Raw genomic sequence first — 23,432 nt, 5'->3', positions numbered from 1 at the left:
AAAACTGATGTTGAGAATTTCAAATTAAGTCTTGAAAACAATTTAGTATTTACTGGAAAACAATTTGTTTAAACTTCATCACAGGAATTTTTAGTGCAGCAAAAAAAGGAAACACCTCCTTTCAAATAAAGAACGCTGAAATTATATACAAATAGGCAAAACAAAACCTGTAATTTTCCTACAGATTAATGTTCTGACTCTCAGAATGGACTACTTAATTTCTTTATCAAAAAAGTTGTAGCATGTGATAGTGTACAAGGACCTAAAAAGACACTTCAGCAAAGGTTCAACTGTACACCAAGTTACTCAATCTTCCAGCCTTAATCCACTCGTTCTTCTGTGTGTACAGTTCACGTCAACAGAACAGTTTATGGGTGCATGTCGGAGAGGGGATTAGAAACAGCAAAAGAACACAATTACACATAACATGTGAACATCATGGAACTTTTCAGACATAAAGTTAAACACACACTTAAATGCGTTGCCAGGTCTGACTGGAGTATTCAGCCTCTTACAAGGTACCATCAAGTAACTTAAGAGCTGCAGTGAGAAACCCGGCCCTTAGAGATTTCTACACAAGACAAAAGAGACACTTCTTGTCTATAGTAATTACCTCTCTCTGTTATTTTCATTTCTTAAGTGTTTCAAATATCCATCAACTTTCTCCACGCTTTTAATATGATGTTGTGCTTTTGCACAGAGGTAGCTTATTTGACTCCTACTTTTACCTGAGGAAACTTAGCAAAAAAAAAAGAATTTAAGGTAATTTTTAAGTATTACAGATGAAAAAAACACAGGAAGGGTATGCAATTTGATTCACAACTACTTTCTGAAACACTTGAAATCCAGCCCTTTTTTCAGACCTTCAAGCTTTCCCAAAACCCACCAACCAACATGAAAAAACCCACACCCTACCACCATCTATTCTGTTTTTCCTCTATCTTCAGATATAGTTGTCTCATACAAAAGCCAATTTATGTTTGTTTGGCCCCCAAATATGTCTTTTCTCACAGGACATGCATTGCTCTAATCAGCCTCAATCAATAGTAAATGGATGGAGTAATAGGCAAAGTTCACATTCATGCTGAATTTTAAGAATACTTATCTAATCAAACACATTTTCAATCAATGCTAAAGCTCGTTGTTTTGTTTTAATTTGAGAATACTGACTTTTGTTTTACTTAGTCAACAAGATAATGGGCAAAAAGACTAAACAAAGAAATAACCAACACAGATAAATGATGCAAGGGAGGAACAAAGTGGCCCCCTGAGGTAGAAAATTACTCCAGTGGTACAGATGCAACAAAAAGATATTATTTTGTGCAGTGTAATGACACAGAGGAGATGCTTTACATTAGAATACAAGTAACTTGATGTGACTGGGAAATCCAGTTTGTACATTCACTTTAATCTAAGTGATGGTCCCTAACACATAATGCAGATTAAGTCTTAATTTGATCCTCAAAAACTTGCCAAATAACAGCAGCAAATACATATAAAGCATTTCTGGCTTTAAAATATATCTATAAGCAGGTTCACTTACATTGACTTACAATGAAAACAGGAAGGCATAATAATCTCACCATTCTTCTTAAAAAAATTTTGCAATGCATTACCCAGCATATAAGGCTGTTACTTAACTATACACACAGGTCAACTGACAGAAATTGTTCAGTATAACGCATAATGGCACTAATATCATGTAAGGTTGTAGTGTAAAGAATTGTGCATTAAAAACATACATCGCTCTCTGCATCTGTGGGTGCATGTCTCACTAAATTAGACCAGCATATGCATCAAAAAAGAATGAAATGTTGATGCACAGCTACTTATGCAACGTAAAAGAAAAAATGACCCTACAAATCTGATGTCCTGTCCTATGTATATTTTAATAATACAGTTGCATATATTTTCTTACTCCTTCAATAAACATGTTTAAGTTTGTTGTAATCTAAGTGTCACAGAAAAAGCAAAAAACTCACTCTTTGCATGACAACTTCAGGAACAAAATTTTACAAAACAGTGTGCCAAACAGTAAGTACTGTAATAATTGCAATATTGTGATAATCTCATTCATTTAAATGGCTTATCTTGGAAGACTAATATGTAATAAGATTTGTTCTGAGGAAGTTTGGATATAATTTTACAGCTGTCAACTCAAAATTCAAGAGCAAGCAAAAATACATGCATGCTTTTAATTCTATTCATCGCACGAAAGCAATGCATTTTATCACCTTAAATCACGTATGAAAACGTTTTCCAACAAAATGATTTTCACATACTTAGTTGTATTTCACAAAGTGGGACTGTTGATTCTGTAAATAACACTCTTACTTTTAAACCATCAGTTGATCAAGTCTGACATGGGAATATGCAAGGTAACCATTTTGGGCTGGCTGAACAGCTGTCATGAGAGACCTGCATGGCCTCCCACGGCACAACGGGATGCTCTGGAAGCTACAGGACTCCTTCTGCAGCATTCCCTTCCTCCAGCATCATCTCCACCCTGGGAGTACACTGGCATACTCAGAAAGTTAGCTAAATTAGTCACACACTTGCTTTATTGCCAAGGTGAGATAAAACTGCTCAGGCGATCTGGAAAATCTGTTCCCTGTCCACTCTTCTTCAACAACAGGTGTGTAGTCACAAACCGAAGCTGGCTGTGGCGTAAGGAACGTGCCTATTTATGATCCATGTTTTCGAAAGTAAATAAAGAATTGATGCCTAAATCCCTGTGCAAAACTTTATCTCTCAACAGCAAGATTTTAGAATAGGAAGACAATCACAGTACCAGATATTCTATGTAATCAACACAGAATATTACGCAGTGAAACTTCTGAAAATACCACTTAAAACTGACCTTGCGTGAGAACACTCAGGAGTTGCACATAGGGAAAATAAAATTACAGCACAAGAGTAAAATTCAGAGGGGCAAACAGTAACACCTCCTCTTCCAGTATGATAATATGAATCTTAGATCCCTAATGAAATCCATAGGAGCTCTGCCACAGAATTCAGCAGAACTGTAACTTCACCTGTATTGCAATATTCTCTATGTGTCAACTCGATGTTACGTCCAACCTTTAAGATTGCGCAAAGCAGTCGAAGTCAAGTATAGTAACTTTTAGTCACACATATGTACATTACCTTTAGCTTCATTTTCACTGTCAAGGACTATTTGAAATGATTCGGGAGCTAGTGCAAGACCTGCATTCACCAAAAAGGACCGCTTTTTCTTCACATTATCCTTCTGCTTTCCCCATTTAGCCTACGAAAAAAAAAAAGAACTAATTGTTACAAGGTTTATTTTTATTATATCGCTATTTACGTATCTATACTAAAGATAACAGACTGCATAGAACTTGGTACTACCAAAAAAAAATACCTATGGAAATTATGTATCTTCACATATCTTACACATCATTCTGCAGTATTATTGTTGTTGAAAGTGACTGTAGAACTTTGCCTGATCTTGACACACATATATCAAAGATAACTGAATACAAAGTACTGTTCCTGCTCCTCATCGATCTTTACAGTATATTCCTCAGTGTATAACCTGTCATTATGTTACATTTTCTTAAATAAAGCATAATATTTATTTAGAAAGCAACAATAACATATCTGTTGTGCAATAACTAGGAATTGCTACAAAATACAAAAAATTCCTAGTCCACTCAGAATTAGCCAAAGTCAGAGGAGGTGTAGGTGCTTTTCTAAAAATAACATTTTAACAGAGAAAAGCTTGCATGGAAAAGCATTAAAACTTGAAAAAAAAAAATCTTCACTTTTCTTTGTCTTAACAATAGACATATCAACTCACCAGCAGCTTTCCAGTACTGATTTTAGGTTCAGTGAACACATCTTAATTTCTGTGAATATCCCAAAATGGTGTAGAGCTGAAATTTCTTTCATGCAACTAACAATCAGTTACCAATATGATTTGCTTTTCAGGTGCTGAGGCACGACAACAGAATGAAGTGCAGCTACTCTCAACAATGACTACACTGTGACTTTAGATTGTACTACTTATCGTCATTTGTAAGTGTGACGTCATACTGATTTATCTCTGTCCTGGTTTGAGGTAAAACAGAACCAATTTTGTTCAGTAACTTCGCTTCTTAGCTGGGCCTCTTCTAACAACTGAAATTAACTGCATATTGTGCAGACAGTGGTCACTCTCTCAGAGTGATAAGGCCAATTGTTTATAGCTGATGCCCAGGCATGGCACGCAGAGAGGCTCCTGCTTATACTTATTGCCATAACAGCCAAGGCCAACCAACTTTGTTATTTGCCCCGTTGGAGGGTCGGAAGCGGAAAAGCATAGTGGGGTCCCACCTGCGGGGAGAAGCGGACAGGACAGGTGACCCAAAACTGACCAACAGGGTATTCCATCCCATCTGCCTCATGCTCAGTATAAAAGCTGAGGGATCAAAGGGTCACGGGCTCTTCCTTCAATGGCCGACGTCTGAGGAGGACTCTGTTCGTCTGCCTGTGATCCCCATCCTGAATGCCGATCCGGAATCCAGTTCCCGTCCGTCACTGAGTCCAGCCTGGGACTGCCCCAGTGCCAGCCGGTGACATGATTGTCATCTCGGGAGCTTGATATGGTTTTGTATATATTTTTCATTATTTCTTTTTATTTTATTATTAATATTTCATTAAAGTAGTTTAGTTTCTTCTAAACTCGTAAGTCTCTTTTTCCTCCTCTGCCTCTCTCTTTGTAGAGGGGTAGAGGGGAGCATCTGTCGGTCCCGTCTGGGGTCCCTCGGGTCCCCAGTGGTGGATTTAGCCTAAACCACGACAATCTCAAAGCCAACTAGGATGTTTAACTATTTGGCCACTGCTCCCCTCATTAATTAAGACACTATTCCATGTAATGAAATCTTAATTATTGACAACTGTCAATAGGCTTCTTTTTTTCTGATATTTTTGCTAATGAGCAACTTCTAAACATGAGGAGAAACTTCTTTCCTGAGGGTGGTAGAGCACTGGCACAGGCTGCCCAGAGACGTGGGGGAGTCTCCCACTCCGGAGACATTCCAAACCTGCCTGGACGTGTCCTGTGCCACTGCTGTAGGTGACTCTGCTCTCTCTCCAGAGGTCCCTTCCAACCCCTGCCAGTCTGCAATTCTGTGATTCCCCCCTTCCCCTCTGAGAAATAAGCTCTGAACATAACTGCAAGAAAACCTCTATTGCAATCTTCAGAGTGTGAAGCAGCACGACCCCCACGGAGAGAATTCAGAGTTCTTCAAGGACACCAACCAATGCCAATGTGCTGAAAGCAGCTGATGCTGTGCTACTAATATCCAGTTCTACATAACAGCTGGCCTTCCTCTGCCAGAATTTAATAAGCAAACCTACTTCAGCTACTGACCTTATTCTTCATGATTACCTGCTCAATCATCATCACTGCCCGATCCTCTAGACGCTCAGGTGACTTGCACAGCATAGTGCGCAAACGAAGACGGTTAAAAGTCAATCTTAGATGTTCTTGATACTGCCCACTGTTGTTCAGATGTATAGCTTTTTGCAAATGTTCCACAGCAGCCTCTATTCTATCCCCATCTTCTTCAATACGAGCTATTTCCATGTGAACTTGGCAACGCAACAAAACCAACATGCTAAGGAATACAAATTTAAATGTACAGTGTTAAAATGAGGCAAACTAAAATTCTTAGACCTAAAAATTACCCAGAAGTGAAACTCAATAATTAAATGTGAGTTCAGTATGAAAATAGGTATTCCTTTGTTAACTTACTCGTCTCTTTCATTTTCACTATCCTGCCTTTTTAATGAAATGACTTAGAAAATTTAACTGCATTTTACTGCCATTAACCCTGCACGAGAAAACCGAGCCATGAGGAAGCAACACATCTTGCAGACTAACTGATTTTTGTGTATCAGCAGAACTCTCTTTCAGTACCACACTGAAGTTACCACTTAGGTATGCAAATCAAGTGAACAGATTTTCAGAGTATTTATTAACTCTTAGAGAGAGCATGATGTACTGGATAATGGCCACATTTGATAAAGTTTCACTCTCCGTTCATAACATTTAAGTAGAACTTAATACTTCTAAAAACCTAGCCCCGATTGTACGAGCTCACCACTTGCAAAGATTTGGCTCACCACAGTCGTACACACTCACAGTAGGCAGTGTCTTTGCCCAGATGCTGCTGAAACCACTCTACGAGGTCAGCATGTTCTCAGTGAAGACTGCACGCTCTCCAGAATCAGGTACACCAGGCTCCCTCCCCATCACCTGCCCCAGGAAGCTGTTCATGACAGCTGTGAGCTCTACATGCTACTTTAGATTATTTCCAGGAAGTAAAGCAAAAAAAAAAAAACAGATAAATGAAAGCAATGCTATGAAAAATAGAACAGAAGGAAGGTTTCCAAAGCTATCAAATGTCACACCAAAGAACTAATGTATATCCGTATTAAAGCTAACCTGACTGAGCAAGTATCACTCTTTTACTGCTGACCAAAGTAGTGACAATTAATGCTACAATCAAAACAGAAATGAAGACAAGCAAATTAATAGAGACAAGTGACTTCATTCAATCTCTAGTAACAGTACCACCTCAGAGCTGCAGTTGAGTCTACTGGTTGTTAGGAATATACAGATAACAAAAGCCAAAACCCTAAACACCAAAAAACTTTTAGAGAAAGCTTTTAGAGAAAAATAGTCGTTACTGATATTTAGTATAAATATCAAAGTCACATATGATGATATCACAGTCTTTATATGGCAAGCATAAGAAATGCTTAAATAAGAGTATAGTAATACCATATAGTCTTTTTATACATGTGTATATCTGCTTCTCAGGCTTCTGCTCCCTCTTTATGCAAATAAAAATTACCTTTTAGAAACACCGAAAATATATTCCTCCCCTTCCTCTGTAATACTTTTATCGGAAACCATCTAGTGTTCTGCTCAAATGACAGATTATGTTGATTGTAAGTAGCTCTACTACAAGTTATGATCTCTGTTCTTAGTAGTCAGTCTTATGTATAGATCCAAACTTAACTTAGTGCCACATACTAAAGTTTACTTGTTCCACTCAATTTAATGAAAAAGGTGAAGCTATTTAGGTGCTTACGGTTAAGTACAGCATAACAGCAAACAGAATACATCTAGAAAAACTACACATTTTCTTATTACAGTAGTTTTTTCAATTAAAAAGAAGTATCACCAAAGATACAAAAACAGTATCTTGCAAGAAGTGTCTTATTTGACATGTAACACAGAAGCCACGATGTTTTTTAAAAGTAATTTTTTAACTGTATGTTTTTAACCAACAAAAGAGACGTTAATACAAGAATCTAAACCACATTCCAACACATTTACTCATATTGCTGCTTTGGAATTTTCTCACTTGATTTTCATTAACTATAGTATTTTTCAGTTACTAACAAATTTCAATATTTGCTATAGGCCATTAAACAGTGTTGAGATTTTGCCTGAAAGGGACCTATATTTAAACGATTAACGAGGAAATGTAGGCAATATGCAGACGTCAATTTATTATAAGCTAGTGGAAAATCTTCAAAGACACTTAACATCGTAGAGACTGAGCTTTCAATTGAGTCTGATGTGCAGTCATCAGACTTTCCAAAGTAACAGATAGAAAAGTACACAGCATAGAACATTACCTGTCAATCTCTTCAAGGACATCAGCAACTGATATCAACGGCTTTCGCACATGTTGATGCAAATTGTGTTGTAGTAGTGGTAAGCACAGATTCCACTGGGTTGTACAAACAACCTGAATCACATCAGGATCTCCCAACTGTACTGCATGTTTTAAGGTTAACTCAAGATTTTTTATCAATTCCAGCTGAGTCTACACAAATGAAAAATTAATTAGCATATATTGCATTTAACGAATACAACTTCTTACATGTTCCTCCAAACTTTAACCTTAGGGCTGTTTCCAATAGAATGCAGTCCCTCAGCCAGCAGACTTCGACAACTTTTTTTTTAATAATGTTTTTTAAAATAATATTTTTTTTTAATAGGCATTGATAACTAAGGAGTATTTCTTTTAGGTACTCCATGTTGCTACTACATATTTCAGACAGAGGTCTGTCAGGTATTCTTATGATAAATTGAAATGGATAATTGTGAAATATTTGTGAATTCAGAAGGGTTAGCTTTTTTTTTTTTTTTCTACTAAACTACAAACACAGTGTAGGAGAGGAAAACCAGAAATATTATGATTGGGATTTGCCGTACTGTCAATTAAACTTGGTTCCTATTAAATGTAAAAGCAAATCCTTACCTACAGTAACAAGACACTATTTTCTTTTTAGAGGTTATGACATAAAAAAAGAAAAAAAAAAAATCAAACAAAAAAAATCTCCAACTGCATACACTGTGGTAGGAATACTTAGAAATACCTAAGTACCTAAATATCCTATTTTTTATTTAAGCAGTATTAGTAGTGTTTCATATTATGAGGAATTAATGAAATTATTTTTGTTCAAAAGGTGAACGGAATTTCTGAACCCCAAAATGAGAATAGTCATAGATAGGAGTAAGTTTATGCATTAACACTATCGAATTCCATGAAGCACATCCATACTTCCCATTTTAGCAACTTTGGGTGCCTCTAATAGCTCATTGTTCATTGTAGGCACCTATCTAATTCCATTGACAATATTGACAATTTAGGCTTCTGATTTTGATGGTCTGATTATAACTGCATCAACTGACTACAAAAATCTAATAAAATCCTCCCCAGTGTCACAATTTATCAGGAATAATCTGCATTTCTCTGACATAAGAATTCATATGGGGTTGCCCATAACATGCAATAATAGCAGAGTTGGACTCCACGATATCCTTATGCATCCCTTCCAACTCAAGGTATCCTATGAAAACACCTCACATAAATGTAAAATATGAAAACAAGAGAGTGTTGCCTTTGCGTGCCTTAGTGCTACCACCTTTACTCTTGGAGAGCAATATATTATAAACCTTTATAGTCAGAAGACTTCAGAGAAGAATATACAACTGGTGATTATTTTTCCCCTGTTTTCTTGTTGGCAGCCCAGTAAGAAAGAATATAAAGTTTAAAAGACTTTCTGATCAGTAGAATGTAATTCAGACACACAAGTCCAATGCAATTTTCCACATTTAACAAATTAAAACTTTTACTTTTCTCTCAAAGTTAAAGGACTTACCTCAACGACTCCTTTAGTATAAGTCCCAATTTTAGTGCCAATTTTTTTTATTTCATATTCACATTCCAGGCATTCTATTTCAATAAGTTTCCCTTGCTCCTATGAAGTATTAATATACAAAATGCTAGTTTTAATAATTAAAAAGGAACACAATGAAGATTAAACCCATGCAATTACACTAATACAGCACTGTACTTTCCTACTGAAAATCCCACTATACTAGCTAATTAACTGAAACAAAAAGGGAGTAGAGTTTGTTGTTTGAACAGCAGTCACTTCTTACTAAGCCAAAGCTGAAAAACAACTACCAAGATTTTTGAAGTTGTTCACTGCCAAACTTTGCAATAAGAAAACTAGTGGAGACTACATTTTTCCTATACTGTAATTTGATTTCAGTTCTAGTAGACTCTTGCTCACTAATGTTATTAAAAAGGTAAATGCTTGGAATAAGTGAGAGCTAGTCAAGACAGAAAGGTTTCATCTTGATGGATAGCAAAACTTCTAAGTGAAAAAAAAGAGGTTAGATTTTTAACACCTCAGGAAAGATCTGGCTATTAAATCACAAATTGTATGTATGGATCATCTAAGATACTTTGTATTTGGTTTCATATGGCGCAGTAAAGAAAGCCAGACAGCATCTCCATTCATCATTCATTATGAATTATCGTCAAATCACTCAGCACGACCGTTGTTAATTGAACATCCCCATGACTGGAAAACAGATGAGATCTTGAGAAACATAGATGAATGCAGAACTGCCACTACCATGTAACGACAAACACACAGAGGGATGGAATCCATGTTATGGCTGAGAAATCTGTCAGTATTTGGCAAAACCCAGGGAACTGGAACTTGATACAGATTCCCCTCACTCTACCATGAAGAGGTCACTGTCAAAATGATGCTGGGCAATCTGAAGATGGTCACTTAAACACTCGCTAACTCTGAGGAGAAGGGAAGGCTGAAACAGACACAAGGCTGCTCTACTGCTGCCACAGAAGGGATACTTGCTATTACTGCCTATTCAAATACTCAAACTAAATCCCTGTGAACCTTTGATCTAGGGGATTTAGCCACATCTTCCAGTGGAATGCTATGGAACTTTGTATGATTTTAGACTTGTGGGAAATTTTCAGGAAAAAAAAAAAAAAAAAATGGGCCTGAAGCAGACACCTGGAATAAAAAAAAATTCAGTGGGGATAAGCAAAATTTACATTACAAGTAACTCAAAGTAGGATCATTATAACAGAAACTTGGAAATACATGTTGAAATTTATTTGGCAGTATTTACCACTTTTATTTCCTTACTGCACATTTCAGATAACTAGAAACTTACTCATGGGGCTCACAACACAACCAGGCACTTTTTCATACATTTTTGTATCTGAAAAACATATTGATTTTCTGACTACAATGATGAACAGTTCTGTTTCTCAACGGGTGTGCTTGTTTTGGCTGGGATAAGGTTAGTTTTCTTCACAGTAGCCTGTATGGGGCTCTGTTCTGGATTCGTGCTGAACACGGGGATGTGTTAGTCACTGCTGAGCAGCGCCCGCGCAGCACCCAGGGCTGTCCCGCTCCTCACCCCACCCCGCCAGCGAGGGCTGGGGGGCACAAGGAACTGGGAGGGGGCACAGCCGGGACCGTGGACCCCGAGTGACCACAGGGACGTTCCAGACCATGGGACATCATGCTCAGCAACAAAACTGGGAGGAGGCTGGCAGGGGGGACACTGCTCGGGGACTGGCTGGGCATCAGTCAGCTGGTGGTGAGCAACTGTTTTCATTCGCATCACTTATCTTTTCTTGGGTTTTATTCTTCTGTTATTTTTTTCTTCTCTTTTCCTTACATTTATTATTATTATTTCTTTTTAATTATTAAACTGTTTTTATCTCAACCCACAAGTTTTCTCACTTCTACCCTGCCAATTCTCTCCCCCACCCTACGGGAGGGGGACTGAGCAAACGGCTGTGTGGTGCTCAGCTGCCGACGGGGGTTAAACCACCACAATGGGGATGGAATGGAAAAAACAAATCTCAGAGCCAGTTGGACATAAGAATCAAAAAGGGCTTACACATTGAATGAGCAGTTATTAGGGAGACTGCACAGAATTTTAATCTGGGAAATGTACAGGAACAAACATTTTCAGAGAAGATCCACACAAACAAAAGGATTAGGCAGTGCGGTTTGTGGCACAACCTCTCTCAATTTCTCACTCCAATGAAAGAACTATACTGCTGGAGTCCTACTTTCCAGAAAAGGTAACAACTTTGCTTGGGGGTTTTTTTTGGCAAGCTTTTTTGAACTCCTCCTTCCATCAGTCCCCTAATCATGCTCCAGACAAATGCTCTGTTTTCTCCTCATCAAAATTAGGATTCATACACTGTTCTGCAAGGTTGGCACTGTACTCAGAAAGACTGTAGTGAATGTGTGTAATGTTAACTGCTTTTAAAGCTTACATCTTGGTGACCAATTACAATCCCAATGGGTAAACTGGTTAAATCTTTAAGACTTGCAGGCAGCATTTAACTTCCAATCAAACTGTTCCACAGGTAGTATTTCAAAAACATAGGCAAAAATTTACAGTTAACATTTATTTGCCAAAACTAACTGCACTGCTAATTACCCTATTCTACCTATACCCTACCTTCTGACCTTACATCTCTCTAGTTTAGCAATAGATCACTTATCCAAGTAATTACTTACATTAACAAAATATAAACAACACAGATGGATAGAAGATCCCAGAACCATCACTATTATTTTTAAAGTATAATTACAATAGGGGGAGGAGGGGTGTTAAAAACAAAACAAAACAAATAACTGCAATTAATATCAATACTTACAGTAATCCCAGCTCTCTTCAAATCAAGTATACAATCATATGCAATCTTAATGCAGTTTACTTTCAAAGAAAAACGAGCTAATTCCAGAATCAAAGGAATCCTTCAAAAATAGAAAAACATCACTTCAGAAAATCTGATATTACTCTTTTATGGAATTAGAAAAACACAATATGAAAGTAACTTTGTGCAATATGTCTGAAAATCTTGAAGTCATCTGAATATTAGAGGACATGATTATACCAGTAATGCTCAGTTAACAAGGAAAAAGGAAAAAGATCAGAGTTGGCTACATGAAAAATACAAAAAGTTCATCTGTTTATGGAAAACAATTAGTATACTTTTATTGTAGTCCTGCACAAACTGATCCTGAAGAACATAAAAAATACCGAATGAATGTACACAGCACAAAGATGGTGAAACAGCAAATGAAGACTGTATTGACAGAATTACCTGCAGTGCGGTGAACTGGCACACAAAACAGTAAAATCCATCAGTCAATTACTTAGGAACTAAGAAAGCACACAGTAGGAGACTGTGTTCTAAATGTTTGGATCTCTGTAAATAACTGAATGAGCAGTGTACTGTCTGGAATAGAAGTAATGAAATACCTGAATATCAAAGAAGATTGACCTTAACAAGTAAAAATATAGTATTACCTCTACGTGTAACAGCTGCCATTATACTGGAATAGAGGGTTCAGTTTAGTCTGCATTTCAAATTATGCTGAAGAATTGGAAAGGGCCCCAAGGAAAGCTAAAGCTAAACTGAAGTCTGAAAAGCACTTGTTAATTCTACAACCTTTTAAAAATCTCATTTTATCAACAAGAAAGGGTTATGGAAAGATTTAATCACATTATACAAACAGCTATATGGAAGAAGATACATAATCTCAGGTTCTTTAATAAAGCCTAATAGGACATTTGTCTTTTTTAAGATGGCCTAAGTGTTAATGCAACAGAAACTATTATAACAAAGTATGAGTTTATCCTCTTCAAGGTCAATAGGAACTTTGGCAGACTTCATCGGAAGCAGGATCAGCTTCAGCATCAACTTTCACAGAACTATGACAAGTAAAACTCACTTCATACTGAGAACAGATGCTGGAGGTACATCGTATTGATTCAAAAGTACATATACAGAATTCAGATCTGCGGTGGCATCACCTGGAAATTCATTTGTGTCCCACTGCCTGCAATACATTAGGAATCAATCATAATTTTTCACAAGAAATATTATTGTATTAAAAAATTGAAATAACTCTCCTAACTTTAGAACAGATGGCTCTTAGTCCGACGTATTAGTGGGATACCTGGATTTTGAAATATCAAAGAAAAAAAAACCTAAAAAAAGTCAACAAAACCTATTTCAGTAGACCAAGTAAGTAACTCAGAGACGTCCAGATACAAAGCACAAAGAACACTCCAGCATAAGAATTAATATTTCAGACAGTAAATTTTATTCCAGAAGCAAGGAAAAACAGTGTGTAAAACTTCCCTATAATGTCAACATAAATTAATCCACTGTTACTAAGAAAAGAATTAATACTTTTTAAATGGGGAAGTGTTGAGACATTGAAAAAAAAATAATCAGATTTTGTTATGTAGTCTAATTTTCAAAATTGTTTTATGCCTTTAAAATTTAAAAAGTTTAAACAGTATTATGCTTCCCATCCTTGCGATTCATGCACTGTATTTTAGGTGTGATTTCCCCACTTCATCTTTACTCTCTTATACACGACTTGTGTACCAAACTGCAATCTGTTAGATACAAAAATGTCTTTCAACCTCTCAAATTCTTTCATCTGACAATATATTCCCTATATTCCCTACATTCCCAAAGAACTCTCTCACTTTTTAGCTGAGGCTGTTCTCTAGACAGGCCTGACAGTTACTACCCTAACAGTCAGTATAGTTTTCCTTTTGAGAAACTAATCTTTGCAGTAGATTTTTCTACTGGCATATGGGATACCAGAACCTGATCCTACCTCTGTAATATCAAGCACCAAAGTACAAGTGGAAGGATACATTTTAATACTTACAATTTTAACGTCTGCATTTTATAAATAACTGAAAAATGGATGGAATTTTCTATTTCCTTCTCTACCTGGGAGATATCCATTAGTTTGTGATATACCTATAAAATAAAAATCTCATTATTAATTGACTAAATAAGCAAACAAAGGACAGACACTCAATGGGGTGAAAATAAAGCAGGTATGTTGCCTGTAGGCTTTTTCATGGACCTTAAGGGCACTGAGGCTACTATGGTAATCTATGTTTTTTCTGCATAGACACCTCAAAGTTCACCCAGTAGAGCTATACTAATCTTCACATAGTGAGGATCAGAAGTATTAGCAGAAATCTAAACGTGGAACTAACATCCAAGTCAGAATTCTCATTAATGCATTTTTAATAACACATTTTGATAGCATTCATTCTGAAATCACCTCACCCAGCTGCAAGAAATGAGCTCTATTCAAATTTATTTGTAACTATAAATTACATATAACCAAAAAAAACCATGAAGAAATGACAATAAACTGTAGTTATTTCAATTTAACTGTAGCATTACACATTAAACGTGTGACATCATTTCTTCCGACTCTCACACTGACTGCCCATGGCAATCAATACTGATTACTTAAGCTGTCCTGGAACAGTAAGTTTTGCAGGACTTAAGTATGCTGTCACTAACGCACTCAGCAGTGGGGAATCATACTTCCGTAGCCCTCCTGAGACACGTAGCCCAAGTACAATTTTAGAACTACTTTATTCTTCTGTTTAAGGCCACTGTCAAATAGCTTTGCTCAATACTGCCTCTAAAAGATACAAAAGTCATTTTGACCTTGCCTAAATGCTACTGCTCCATTAATATTGCACCTCTGAAAGTTTGTATATTGGTTCTCTTAATTCCAACCAATGTTAGAGAACTTTATATTATAAACATACACTCTTGAAATGCAGTGATTGGGAGTGGACAGAAATAAACAATGTAGCAGAATGCAAGAAAATATGACTGCATGCAACTTCCAAGTTTTATTTGCCTATTTCGGCTTTTGCCACGTTCATCTTCACCCTCTTATTTCCCAAATTAAAGGCATGCAAGAAATGTGAACTATCGTCATATGCTCCAATTCCCTGAACTATTTATAGGGTTCAAGTTGGGTCATTTATCAGTATGAGAAGAGTCAACAGACGCTAAATATGCCCTCAATGGCACAAGGCAGGTTAAGTTGCACCCACTATGTCTTCTGTGTTGACAGTACTTATTCCTAGACAGAATTTTTAGGGTTAGCAATAGTTATCTTGATGATACAATTTTGTATTAAAATAACATGAAGCAGTAGGGAGCTCTTTAGCTTATAGTATCAAAAATATACAAATTGTAAAAATCTCTGTGCATCTACTATATCTTTTGGTAGATCACAAAATTTAATTTAAAGAAAACAACATATGTAAAAATTATACCTATGATCTTACGAAATGTACAGAAAGCTCCTGTCTTATGGGAGTTAAAAATATTTTACAGCATTACCATTAGAGAAAATATTTGAGCATATTTATCTGGAACATTTTCCTTAATAAAGCTTGCTGCAGTAGATGAAAACTCTTTTGCTTCTTTCAGTTTCGAAGCATCAAGGAAGCACTCAAGTAAATTTCTGCAGATCAAATAAATATTTGTATTAAATAATTATCAATGCTTTCTGAAATAATTCTTACTTATTTTTTTTCAAGAGATTCTTTATATTCAAGTTACCACTCCTAAATGCGGTACAAGTGATCAGTGCTATAAAGCACTGACTTAACACAAAAGAGACCCTCTAACTTCTACATCTTTGTTTCTTCCAGAGATATACAGCTGTTAATATACATTTATTGCAGATCACAAAAATAATCTCGGAAAGGGAGACTTTTGTGAAAACTCTTCTCAACAGGACACCTGGAATTAAAATGATTAATTATTTAAAGTTGCATGAGAAAAACATTTCTGTGAGATGTATTCTAAGATTCCGCCTTAACTACTGGAAAGATTAGTATTTCAAAGCCATCTAGCAAAAAAAAACCCTATTCGTTGGGAACTGCAATGTATCTACTGGATTTTCAATACTTTATCTGATTTAACTGAAAAAGAGCCTGTGATTCCATGAAATAAATTAACAACAACAACAAATATCCAAAAAATAAACACAAATGTAAGAAAAAATAAATGCTACCATTAGTTTCATAACACAAACATATTGGGTGCACTTGGTACTTCTCATCATGTGTGGTATAAAAAAAAAAACTTCATGCATGGTATTCCAACAATCTTTAGCATACCCTTTTCAATGTTTTGTTACTTAATTCTTTACTTCTCTCCAGTTTCAGCTTATAAAGATAATGCTGCATAGCGATAAACCATCAGTCATAGACCAAAGAAATAAAAAAGTTCACAAAGAGAAAGGAAAAAACTGTGGCAGAACTGTAACAGGAACTGGAAATGGTCTGTAGAATAGCAGACCAAAACATCTCTGAGAAAAGGCTGTCTGACCTTGAAAAATTACATCGACATTCTTCATTTTGCACATAAAACCGAGTCTCTCAGTAGAGATATCACAAGGTTTATCTTCCAGCTTTACTCAGGAAATGTACAAATGGTAATACATTGATATTGATACACCATTCATTACCAATTATTATTAAATAATAATTATTATTAAATAATTGGTAATAACGCAAATGTGTATAATAGTACCAATAGCACATTGGGTTGATTGTGGGTTTTGTTTGGGGTTGTTTTTTTTTTTATTTTCATTTTAATCTTGCTTAGGTAAAAAACATTCAGTTCAGTTCTAAAAGTAAAATTACCAACAACAAATTAATTTACTGCAGATTCAGCTATTATAAAAATATTTATCTTCTAACTTCCTGTATTGCTTACAATCTTTAGATTAGTAGATGAAAGCTGAGACTGGATCCGCCTTTGCCTCAGTCTTCACCAGAAACGTCTCCCAGGCCTTGTGCCTGGTGAAAAATTCCGTAAAACACACCTACAGAAAAGGACCCAGAGGTCCTGGTGCACAGCCACCTGACCACCAGCCAGCAGCGTGCTCTGAAACACAGGTGGCCAACAGCATCGTAGTCTGTTCAAACAGGAGCACAGGCACAGATCACGGAGACGTGTGCCTACAGGGAGGCAGGTCACCGAGAAGATGGACCCAGGCTCTTTACTAAGGTGCATGGCAGGAAGACAAGTGACAATGGGTGGACATTGAAACAAGAGAGGTTCGGAGTGGTAATAAAGAAAACCTTTCCCCCCCGTGAGGACAGTCACGCAGAGCTGCTCAGCTCAGAGAGGCTCTGCGGTCTCCGTCCTTGACAGCTTCCAGGCCTGAGTAGATAAAGATATCCCATGGCTGACCTGGACTGGAGCAGGAGGCTGGGTTGCCCATCTCATGAGGTCCCTTCCCACCCAAATTGCCTTGCAATCCTAAGGCATATGCTATATCTCCAGACAGAATAGGTTATGTTTCTTTACCTGAAGAAAATAGCTCTTAAAGAAAAAGGGAGTTTGTCTTTCTCCTTGCTTAAAAGGACTGCATGTAAGCAATGGCTGAAACACTACATCCAAAACGACTGTGACACTTCAGATCAGACCTAGGGCCTAACTGCCTCCACCACTAAAATTTTAACCTCAAAGCGAATATTAAAATGAAGCACTTTGTATGTTAAGCGTACATTCATATATCTTCACAAAGTTATGAATTAAGCTTTCCACAACAAATCTATCTACAATAATACCCATGAAATATACATTATTAAAGACTACCGCAGGTGGCAACCACATGTACAAGAGGACTACAGAATGTCCATATGAAAAAATACAATGAAACTTACATCATGAGTTCTGCTCTCCATTCATTGTCTTGCTCTTCAGTTTGGTTTAACGCTTTAACAATCTGAGAAAGGCTGGGAATAAGCCAATAGCAGAATCCAGGCTTAAGATATGGCCTCACAAGTTGCCAATAAAGAACTGAGGCATTATATACCAAAAAATAATATCTGAAAAACAAGAATCAAGAATTTCTTATTTCATGAACTTAGATTTTTACTAGGTAGTCTGGAGTTGTGTTGTTTGGGTGTTTTTTTTGCTTTTGTGGATTTTCCTTCCATTTTGTTACTGCACTTCTGTCCTGCAACAATATAAGAATACTGAACAGTCTTAAACAGATGGGATGAATCAACCTATTTAAGGATGGTAGATACCTCTGGGCATTTCTTCCCCTCTTATATTTAGGCTTAGTAGAAGGAGAGCACCATGTTAGCTTATTTTAAGTGGTTAATTACTGGGTACAGTGTAGTTGCAAGAGTTATTGTATTCTTGTGCGGTACCTGTGTTCTCAGTTCTTAGTCAGGATTGGTTCTTGTCTAAACACATAGGAAAAGTTCCAATTTTTGCTTCTTAGAAGTGTCTTACAATACTCTGTAATTTTGTGTTTATCTGAGACAAACTACTATGAAGATCTAACTCAGTAACATTTCCTGAGATGTAAAGAGTTAATCCTTTCAGTAGGACCCACCTTTGATCTTGGGTGGCAAAATCTATTGCCTTCATAAAAAACAGCACAAATTTTTCAAACTCGTCCTACAACAGAAAAAAAAAAAAAAAACGCTAACGCAATTTGAACATGGCTTTTATAAATCAGTACATTTTTCCTATTTCAGTATGTTCATATCTCATAACTTTTATTTTCAGACCAATCTCAAATAAAACATACTGCCATAATAAGTTGCTGCCACAGAAACAGATAAGCAAAAATCAGTAGCATTGCCTATTACTACGTTTTCCTGATTTCAAATTTTAAGATTATATTTTCAAGTTCCTCCATTTCTGCCAAACTTTAATTATCGGGACTGAAATGTGCCAAAACTGCAAAGCTGTGTATTCAGCAAAGAAAGCTCAGAAACATCCAAGAGCAAAGCTGGGGGGGGGAGGGGGGAGTGAGGAGGAAGTGCAGCAGAGAATAATATTGATTTGTCCCCATCAAAATACATAAGGTATTATTTTCTTCAGAAAAGATCCAACAAGAATCTGTCAACTGAATGGTGTGCCAGGCTTGCTCTTTTTTTGTCATTAAAGCAGCTGGGAAGCAGCTCTCAGAGGAGGACCTGGGGGTCCTGGTGGACACCGAACTGAGCACAAGCCAGCAGCATGTCCCTGCCGCAAAGGCGGCTAATGGTGTCCTGGGCTGCCGTAGGAGGAGCGCTGCCAGCAGGTGGAGAGAGGTGATCCTTCCCCTCCACTCAGCATTGGTGAGAACTGAACACAGTTCTGGGCTCCCCAGTACAAGAGAGACATGGACACTGTGGAGAGAGCCCAGCGAAGGTCCACAAAGATGATGAAGGGACTGAAGCATCTCTTGTATGAGGAGGGGCTCAGAGAGCGGGACTGTTCAGCCTGGAGAAGGCAGCTTAGGGGGGAATCTCATCAGTATGTACAAATACCTGAAGGGAGGGTGTAAAGCAGATGGATGGGTCATAAAAAGGGTTTATTGAAAGCCTAAGAGAAAGATGCAGTGGAACTGGATGGGCAGGAAGGGGATGGTACCAGATGGCTCCATACAGTGACAGAATAACTGAAAACTTCAAGACAGCCATGACTGATTTACTGGGCTCTGGGACTAGCATAAGAAGGCTACTGAGCAATAAGTGGGAACTGCCTAGATAAAGGGAAAACTAGGATTGAGATCCCAAGAGGTATTAGATACTAGAGTAGAAAAGTTGCACTTGGCCCATAAGCATCTTAATCAGCTAACAAGGATTCCTTAGGATGCAAACCAAAATAAGGGCAAATTTATGTTTAAGTGAATGATGATTACTAGTCATCAATCATGAGATGATGTGCAATTCCAATTGTCATAAATGACCTAGGAACACAGCAGTGAAAAAACCTTACAAGTGATACAAAGTGTATCCTAAAAAGCGCATTACAACACACAGCACAAGGAAACCAAGTTAGGATTGCACACACTGGGATGATTCTTAACTTCTAACAAGTTAGCAAGAGTCAAGAAGAAAACAGCAAAATTTGGCTGAGATTTAGAAAACACTGCCAAATAGTTTGTTTAATTTAGAAACATAAAAGGCTAACTGGACATTAGGAAATACTTTTCAAATGTGTACAAAGTTTTAAAGGGACCACTGATCAGTTGTTCTGCATATATGCTAAGAGAAGGCAGAGAAATTACAGATAGCTTAATAGGGAAAGGATGCTAGCTTGAAAGTTAATTCAAACACATTACTCAAAGAAACTACAGCAACATCCGCAAGGGAAATTTGTGAACACAAATAACACAAACATCAAACAGCAACACAAACATTAAAGCCATTTTAGGGGGTCAGATATCATTGACAAATTGTCAAAGATGACTGATCACAGTACAAGGATAAGTGAAATACTAAAGACAGAAAACATAACCTATTCCATTTCAAATTCAGCAGGAGGTAAAAACTGCTCATTGTGTATGGACATGGTTATCACCAACTAGTAACACACAGAAGCTTTTAGAAGCAGAAGTATCCTGCTGAGTCGCTACCAGAAAGCTTCATCTCTCATTTCAAAAAGCCGCATCCAATGCAGTAGATGGAAAGGTAACTGAGCAGTGGTGGAAGCACTCTACCACAGAAGAGAAATGAACTGTACAGCCTCTCTGAGGGCCCCTTTAGTCCTCCATTCCCCATGATTCTGTGAAATGCCTAGTGTGATCCTGAATAAAAGTGGTAACTGTTTTACCAGTTACAGTTAAATTTGGTCTGAAAGTATCGTATTGATGTAAAAAGTAAAAAGGTGGGCTTTAAAACAATCAACCATCTGAAAAGCTTTGCAAGCACTCTTTTTTTTTTTTGCTCCCCAAAGTATTTGCAACATTAATCTAATTCGGCTGGTATGTTTTGTTTACTCCCAAACTACTCATTAATATTATTTTCCTTTATTTTTTCCCATAGTCCTGACTACCCTTGTGTATTTTAAATGACTGAAAGCAACATATAAAAACCTAGGAAGAAACACTCTTAAGAACTGGTTCAATATAATTCAACCTTCATAATTTCTCACCAAATTATCTGTGGAGAGTGGAGTGTGCAACTGGCCTTGGCACAAATATGCTCTGCCAAGAAACTGGTTTACAGGAAATCTTCCTTTAAAATACATCTGTAGACAGTCACTGCTCATTTCCCGATATCCCAACTAAGACCAAAAAAAAAGCATTTTGATATTTAAAAAATGCAACAAATACTTAATTAAGAATTGTTAGTTTTTAAAAATGCATGCCTGCTCCAAGTCTAACATCTAAATGTATACCAGCATGCAAACAATACTCCATAAAGCTGCATATCAGATCTGGTACAAACCCATTAAGACTTATTAAAATTTAAAGCTAGACTTTTGTCATTCCAAATGCATAGACAAATAGCTCCTTTATTTAACAAAACTCCCGAGTCACTCAGCCATAGAACCCCTTACAGTATAAAAAAAAATGTTTCCTTTCTTAACAGCCATTAACTTAACAATTGCTAACATAAAGGCAAAATTCTTAGTAGAATTTCTTTTTAAAAGGACAGATATTAGCCTGCAGGATTTTGTATGGATGTCAGTGCTGCACCTCAATTTTCAGACAACAGATAGAATTTGAGTGGCTTGCAGCTTGGAAATAAAAAATTGTTTTCTTAGAAACTCTGTCTGCTTGAAACCAAATCACTTGCATCAATAGATTGAAAACTAAAAAATACTTCAAAATTAAGAACCTCTACCACATCTCATAGAAGTCAGTAATTAGAATGTCACTTTTGCCTAGTAGGGACTGTTCAGAAACACATCTTCTTCAGTCACAACCAAATTCCTAATGTTAGTTTTCCATAACAAGAAAAAACAGGCATGGCAAACTATTTTATATTATTATGGTATACCTTGCCCATTTTGGTCTAATTACAAACTTCACAAAGCACAGTTTGCTGACTAATTATAAATAAGTGACAATTTAGAGGCCAAGTTTTAACCAAAAATGCATGTTTAAATAATTGCTCTCAAAAACATAAGTGTAATATTTTTCACAGGTACTCTAGGAATATTTTTAAGTAGTAACTTTAACAACTGTAAATACAACGTGCCATATAAATGTTTTTATTCAATACAGATAAACTGCCTGAGTTACAAACCTGAAATGCTTGTTCGGCACATAAAACATATAAGTCGGTGCTGAAGTGATCTGATGAGTCAAGTGCAGCTCTTCCTTGGCAGGCTGATTTGATCAGCTCATAAGCGTTCCTCAAGGCCTGAACATCTGAAATTAAAAAGGAGTAAAGAATGTAACAGATAATTTATGCTTCAAGGTGGACTGACAGACGTGATTGCGTTATTTCAAGTCAACTACATGGCACTCTGTTTCTCCTAGACCGAAATAAACTAATGTTTAGGAAAAATAACGTCAAACAAACATTATTCCATCAGCCACAGCTGTAAAATGAAGCATTAACAACCCTTTTGCCATTTAAACCCCCGACGTTGGTGCACGAGACGGTGAACTCCTTCCGAGGCCCAATTCCCAATTCCCTGAACTCAACAGCACTCTCTGCTGACGCAGAAAGTCGAGATTCGATCCTTAAAGCTTTTATATGAGGTAAACTTGACTGGAAGAACCTAAATTAAGAACACCGTAGCAGTTACCTCTTTTCATAGCTAAGAAGCACATTTAAAGCGTTCAGAGAAAGAATGCGTTTTCCATATACTCAGAAACAAAACAGATTAAGACCAAGCAGTTTCCGCGCTCAACGCGCAATTTATTATATTTATTTTCCGTGAGGGGCAGCACTCCGCGGCCGCCCGGCACCCCCTTACCGCGGCGGCTCCCCGCGGCCAACAGACGCTGCCTGACGGCCACCTCCATGCGGGGCGGCTCCGCGAAGGCTGCGGGGGACGCTCTCCGGCGGCACCTTCCGAGGTTTTCCCCAGCAACCGACGGCACCAAAGGGTGTCCGCCCGCCGCTGCCGCCGCCCGACCCTCCTCCTTCTTCTTCTTCTCCTCCTCCCTCGCCGCCGCGCGTCTCCCGGCAGCGGTCCCACAACACCGCCCCGCCCGAGGGAACCAACGGCCCCCGCGGCGCCCGCCCCGCCCCAGGCGCGGGGGCGCCGCCATCAGGGCCCGGAGCGGGGGGGGCCGCCAGTGCCACAGGCTGTGTGTGAGAGAGGGTAAGAACGTCTTCCTCCGGGAAGGACGGCTGCTGCTTTCTGGCAGTGTTACTGCTGCCGCTTACAGAACCGTGGAATCGTTTTAGTTGGAAAAGACCCTTAAGACCGTCGAGTCCAACCGTTACCGAGCCCCGCCCCGCCAACCACCAACCCTGTCCCTCAGCACCACGT

At 37.7% G+C, this 23,432-nt stretch overlaps 1 protein-coding gene across 1 annotated transcript in view; it reads right to left on the bottom strand.

Annotated features, from left to right (window-relative positions):
* Window positions 1-22,959, bottom strand: part of CFAP46 (cilia and flagella associated protein 46) — a gene marked incomplete at both ends in the record, with an annotated part of 82,264 nt that extends 59,305 nt beyond the window's left edge. Inside the window, 13 exons of the mRNA XM_082486377.1 lie at window positions 614-737; window positions 3,148-3,268; window positions 5,396-5,624; window positions 7,660-7,850; window positions 9,193-9,291; window positions 12,039-12,138; window positions 14,077-14,171; window positions 15,573-15,696; window positions 17,915-18,079; window positions 18,598-18,662; window positions 21,132-21,263; window positions 22,232-22,356; window positions 22,911-22,959. Of these exons, the coding sequence (XP_082342503.1) occupies window positions 614-737; window positions 3,148-3,268; window positions 5,396-5,624; window positions 7,660-7,850; window positions 9,193-9,291; window positions 12,039-12,138; window positions 14,077-14,171; window positions 15,573-15,696; window positions 17,915-18,079; window positions 18,598-18,662; window positions 21,132-21,263; window positions 22,232-22,356; window positions 22,911-22,959 (1,619 nt within the window). The remainder of the gene's footprint in view (window positions 1-613; window positions 738-3,147; window positions 3,269-5,395; window positions 5,625-7,659; window positions 7,851-9,192; window positions 9,292-12,038; window positions 12,139-14,076; window positions 14,172-15,572; window positions 15,697-17,914; window positions 18,080-18,597; window positions 18,663-21,131; window positions 21,264-22,231; window positions 22,357-22,910) is intronic.
* Window positions 22,960-23,432: the final 473 nt, after the last annotated feature.

The sequence above is a fragment of the Vanellus vanellus genome (assembly GCF_965231255.1).
Source record: "Vanellus vanellus genome assembly, chromosome: 7".
In the NCBI taxonomy this organism is placed as follows: domain Eukaryota; kingdom Metazoa; phylum Chordata; class Aves; order Charadriiformes; family Charadriidae; genus Vanellus; species Vanellus vanellus.
Note: the sequence above shows the minus strand (reverse complement) of the source record. Positions and strands in the feature narration are given on the sequence as shown.